At 65.4% G+C, this 4,547-nt stretch overlaps 3 protein-coding genes across 6 annotated transcripts in view; 1 reads left to right on the top strand and 2 right to left on the bottom strand.

Moving 5' to 3' along the window:
- The window catches only part of CYB5D1 (cytochrome b5 domain containing 1), a 20,154-nt gene extending 18,688 nt beyond the window's left edge, over window positions 1–1,466 (bottom strand). For both annotated transcript variants that reach the window (XM_073881659.1, XM_025864114.2), the window contains exons 1-3: window positions 1,124–1,466; window positions 950–1,026; window positions 589–807 (exon numbers count right to left, since the gene is read on the bottom strand). In XM_073881659.1, coding sequence (XP_073737760.1) covers window positions 589–807; window positions 950–1,026; window positions 1,124–1,325 — 498 coding nt within the window. In that variant the 5' untranslated portion in view covers window positions 1,326–1,466. The remainder of the gene's footprint in view (window positions 1–588; window positions 808–949; window positions 1,027–1,123) is intronic.
- A 24-nt stretch (window positions 1,467–1,490) lies between these two features.
- Window positions 1,491–2,744, top strand: NAA38 (N-alpha-acetyltransferase 38, NatC auxiliary subunit). Of its 3 annotated transcripts, none has more exons than XM_025864115.2 (3): window positions 1,491–1,562; window positions 1,778–2,429; window positions 2,588–2,744. In XM_025864115.2, the coding sequence occupies exons 2-3, from the start codon at window positions 2,009–2,011 to the stop codon at window positions 2,698–2,700; spliced, it is 534 nt and encodes a 177-aa protein (XP_025719900.2). In that variant the 5' UTR covers window positions 1,491–1,562; window positions 1,778–2,008; the 3' UTR covers window positions 2,701–2,744. The 3 variants fall into 3 exon arrangements, with proteins under 3 accessions (XP_025719900.2, XP_073737761.1, XP_025719901.1); XM_025864116.2 differs by lacking the exon at window positions 1,491–1,562 and having other exon boundaries at window positions 1,664–2,049; window positions 2,246–2,429; XM_073881660.1 differs by lacking the exon at window positions 1,491–1,562 and having other exon boundaries at window positions 1,629–2,429.
- Window positions 2,745–3,271: 527 nt separating this feature from the next.
- On the bottom strand, window positions 3,272–4,345 carry TMEM88 (transmembrane protein 88). Its single transcript, XM_025864117.2, has 2 exons — window positions 4,062–4,345; window positions 3,272–3,952 (listed from the first exon to the last, which is right to left on the bottom strand). The coding sequence occupies exons 1-2, from the start codon at window positions 4,278–4,280 to the stop codon at window positions 3,683–3,685; spliced, it is 489 nt and encodes a 162-aa protein (XP_025719902.1). The 5' UTR covers window positions 4,281–4,345; the 3' UTR covers window positions 3,272–3,682.
- Window positions 4,346–4,547: the final 202 nt, after the last annotated feature.

The raw sequence follows: 4,547 nt of genomic DNA, 5'->3' as shown, positions 1-4,547 counted from the left end.
ACACACACACACACACACACACACACACACACACACACACACACACAGATCCGCGCTCCAAGCCCGGAGCTCAGATGATCGTGCTGGAAGCAGAGTGCCTCCCTTGGCAGATACCATTTCTAGGCACTTCTCAGTCCCCCAAATGAAGCTGGAGCTCCAGCATGCGGCGAATGGCCCCAAAGTGTGTTACCTGTCTTTGTGGCAGTCCCTTCTAACAAACGGATGGCCCTAAGGGGCCAGAGTCACCGCCCCCTCCCTTCATCCCTTCCACAGAGAACATTAATAAGAGAGTCCGACTGCAACTACTATCCAAAACACAGCATGCGAGTGCTTCCGAGGACCACGATCACTAAGGTGCATGAACTGCTGCCCCCGGGACTTATGAGGGCATCTCTTGTACCCTGTGCTCCGGGCACTCCTCCATTCCCAAGCCCGCAGACCTAGGTGATCTGCTCTCCTCGGTTACCCCTAAAGTGGGGGAAAATACTGCTCCCCCTGGCTATGGAGAGCCAATGGCCTAAAGATCTCCTGGGAGAGTTGCTGGGATTCCCAGTTCCCTCTGACCTGCCCGCAGGCACCGGTTCTCACCTCCAGCGCGTGCTCCTGCGACGTGAGCGTGTTAATGATGCGGATGTTGCGGGTCTTGGTAGACAGCCGCCCCACCTCATAATGCACCCCCTGCCACCAGGGCTTCCCGAAATCATTGGCCCAGTCCGAACGCGGCAGCTGAGGCGGGACGTGCAGAAAGCGGCCCCGGGGGGTGCGGTATCTCAGGGTACCGGTCAGCGGATCGACGTGCTTGCGGATCTTTAACGCAGGGATCGGGAGAGGGGCCTCGGGGCAGTCACGACCTCCGACTCCAGGCAGCCCCCGCCTTTCCGCCCCATCCCGCGGCCCCGCGGTCCCATTCCACACCCCCGCCCCACCCCGGGTTTCCGGCACAACTCACGTCTCTGGTCTTCGGATCGAACCAGTGGCTGATGTCCTGGCCCGCAACTTCCACGATGGGTTTTAGCAGCAGGTCTCCTGGGAAGGAGCAGCCGCCGTCAGTGCCAGCCACGCAAGAACCAGGCACCTGCCCCGCGACGCACACCCTGACCCTGGCCCAAAGCGCGGCCCTTACCCTTGTACTTGTGAGCCAACGGCGTCAGGTCGTACACGGAGCCCAGGTAGGACACCCACAGGTCTTCCGGCACGTTGTGTTGGGCCACCTCGGCCGGCGTGAAATAGCGACGCTGGAAAAACTCAAAGTCTGGCCCCCCCACGAGGCCCCGGCGCGGCGTGGCTCTTGCACTCTCGGCCACCAGCATCTCTGGTTGCTTCATCGCCCCTCAGCATGCACGCACGCACGCACGCACGCACTCACTCACTCACTGCATCTTCCCCCCTCGCGAGCGCGTTGGTCCGCTGACATGGAAACCATTGTCCCTTTCCGGCCACCGTCTACCGAGATCAAACACTGGGCGGGGGGGGGGGGGGAGGGGAGGGACGGGGGCTGTGCGCGCTCACGGGAAATGTAGTCTGAGTCTGGCTTTCAAGGAATTGAGCTGCGTCCTCCAGAGGTCCGGGGGGGAAGCGAACGCCCTCCGTCTTCAGAGTGGTCTGGGCGGGAGGGGATATTTAGGACTGACTGGCGAAGCAGAAAAGCAAGGGAGTATGGGGTGGAGTGTGATTACGAGAAAAGGTGTCTTCGCTAGATTCCCGGGTTCCTGAAGAATATGTGTGAAACTAAAGAGGTGAAACGTCTCGCGATATCTTACGACATCCGGCCCCATAGACCTCAGTGAGCCCCGGCGCCGGAGAAGTAGGAGGAGCTCGCGAGATCTCTGCAGTTGCCCAGGAGACGACGGGGAGGAGGAGAGGTGATCTCGCGAAAGAAAAGAGGTCGGGAGCGCTCGCGAGATCTCAGACGGCCGGAGCCGAAACGTTCTTAGGAAGTTGAAGGGCCCACAGGAGGCCCCGGGGCAAATGGCCGGAGCTGGACCAACCATGCTGCTACGAGAGGAGAATGGCTGTTGCAGCCGGCGTCAGAGCAGCTCCAGCGCCGGGGTTAGCGCGGGCTGGGGTTCTGGGATCGAGGGGCAGCCTGGGAGCAAGATGGGGGGGCGGGGGCGGAGGGGGGACTGCGGCTCCCGGCAGCCTCTGGGCTCGGTGGGAGCGCCCCGCGGGCTGTCGGGAGCTGTGGTTCCGCGGGTGGGCGGCCGCGAGGGCGGTGCCGTCTCAGCGCGTGTCCCGCCCCGCGCAGGACTCGGACGGGGAGCGCGAGGACTCGCCGGCCGCGCGGGCCCGGCAGCAGCTGGAGGCGCTGCTCAACAAGACTATGCGCATTCGCATGACAGATGGACGGACCCTGGTCGGCTGCTTCCTCTGCACCGACCGCGACTGCAATGTCATCCTGGGCTCGGCGCAGGAGTTCCTCAAGCCGTCGGGTCAGTGCCCGGGGGATACACGCCCCCCTGGGAATGCGGCGCAGCCTCCCCGCGAGGCGCTTCCCCCTCAGTGTCTGGCTGCACCCCTGTTTTCTGGGGCTAGAAGGGGCGGGGCCGGCGCTGGCCTGCCTCCCTGATGCTCTGACCCTTCTTTCCAGATTCCTTCTCGGCGGGGGAGCCCCGTGTACTGGGCCTGGCCATGGTGCCCGGCCACCACATCGTTTCTATTGAGGTGCAGAGGGAGAGCCTGGCAGGGCCTCCCTATCTCTGACCTCGATCGCGCATGCTTTGCAGACCATTAAACCTGGAACGAAGTGCCTAGTGTCCGAGTGTAGCTGGGATGTCGGGAGCACTCTCAAACCCTCCTTCCCCAACCTGGACGTGCAGGGGAGCCAGAGGTTCTCTCTGGTTCGGCGGTGGGGGTGAACTAAGGACCAGCAGGCCCCAGGGTGGGCCCCTCCATCTTCCCTCCCACGCTGCTGCTCCAGAATTGTGGCCGGAGGGGGTGTCATCCTGCTCCGGAAGGCCCATTGTTTCCCTCCCCGGCCTGGCAACACCGAGTTCCTCCAAGCTGGGGTCAGAGAACGGGCTCGGGTCCCCAAGGGGAGCAGGGCAGGCGACAGAGGCCGGGCCCTCTCCACTCTGTTGAGGGGGGAGGTGACTTTAGGGTCAGGGACAGAGCTCTAGGGTCTGGCCAGGAAGAACGGGCTACCGCGATAAGGGAAGGCCCCCGGGCGGCCGAAGGATGCGCTCTCGCGCCCCCGCCCCTCCGCCCAGTGTTGTTTCCTGCTCCTGGGCACAGGGCAGGCGTGACAGGAATTGTGCCATCCCTCTGTTCACAGGATCCCAGGAAACGCATTCAGTTCATTCTTTATTGATGTGTGGTCACTCCTTCCTCTCCAACCTCGCCCCCCCCCCCAGCCCGTAAATACTAGAGGAGCTGCACCAGGAAAGGAGGACACGCGGTTCGGTTGTCCTGAGGGAGGGGGAGGGGAGGATCGAGTGGTGGGGGTGTCTGCAGGGTCCAGCCCAGATGTCCAGGATTCAGATCTAGGTAGGAGGAGGAAAGTGGGTTTTCCGGGGTGTGGTGGGTTTCCGCCAGCTTTGGTCCACGGATGCTTCGGTTCCCCCGAGGGGATGCTGGACCCTGGCTTCGGCGGGGGCGGGGTAGGTCGGGAGACCCCCGGGCTTCAAGTCCTCGGGCCGACTGGGAGTGGGGGCAGTCGTCAGGGTGGTTTTTGACTCGAGGGTCCTCAGACCCAGACTTTTCCTGATGTGGGAGCGGCCTGGGACCCCGGTGAGGCCCGGGTTTGCCGCGGCAGCGGGGCGCGCCGGCGCCGGTAGAGGGCTCGGCTGTAGGGCACGAGGCAGTCGGCCAGGCGGAGGCGCAGGCAAAGGCGGCGGTAGCTGGCCAGGGCCAGCACGAGCAGCGGCACGAGGAGCAGGAATCCGGTGACCAGCAGGGCCGTGAAGCCCGGGTCCCGCAGGTGCGCGGTGCAAGGGGGGGCCTGGGAGCGCAGGAACTGTGGGAGGAGACCCGGCGTCAGGCCCCCACCAGGCCGGACAGCCCCGGAAGGGCGGCGTGGCCCGCAGACCCCCACCGCCACCCTCCCCGCGAAGGGCCGCGCTCACCTGGGAGTGGCAGAGGAAGCCGAAGCCTAGCATGGTGACAGCGGGTAGCAGGATGGTCCCCAGCACCAGCGCCAGCAGGAGGAGGTTGAAGGCAGCCACCAGCAGATTCTGGGCCGTGACCAGCACAGCGCAGGCCCAGCAGTCCAGGGGGTCCCGGGGCTCCGGGCCGCCGCCGCTCCCGCCGGGAGCCGTTCGCTGCGCCCCGGGGACATCCGCCATGGCCTGCCTGGCTCCCGCCCGCCTGGGCCGCGGCCCTTATAGCCCTCTTTCCTGCCCCTCCCCCGGCCCAGCCTCTCCCCACCCCCCCCTTATCCTGGAATGCGGCTCCAGGATTAGGCACCCCCCCCACCCCGAGGAGCGGACCAGCGCTCTTGGACATTCCACAGGCGCCTCGGGGAGGGGCTCGCCCCGCCGGGGTCTGCGCAGTCGGGGCAGCCCTCCTCCCCGCGCGCGCCCCGCGAGCACCAGCACGTTACCAAAGCCGGA

Source organism: Callorhinus ursinus, unplaced genomic scaffold (genome assembly GCF_003265705.2).
Source record: "Callorhinus ursinus isolate GAN/ISIS: 27379988/994484 unplaced genomic scaffold, GSC_fseal_2.0 scaffold43, whole genome shotgun sequence".
NCBI lineage: Eukaryota > Metazoa > Chordata > Mammalia > Carnivora > Otariidae > Callorhinus > Callorhinus ursinus.
Note: the sequence above shows the minus strand (reverse complement) of the source record. Positions and strands in the feature narration are given on the sequence as shown.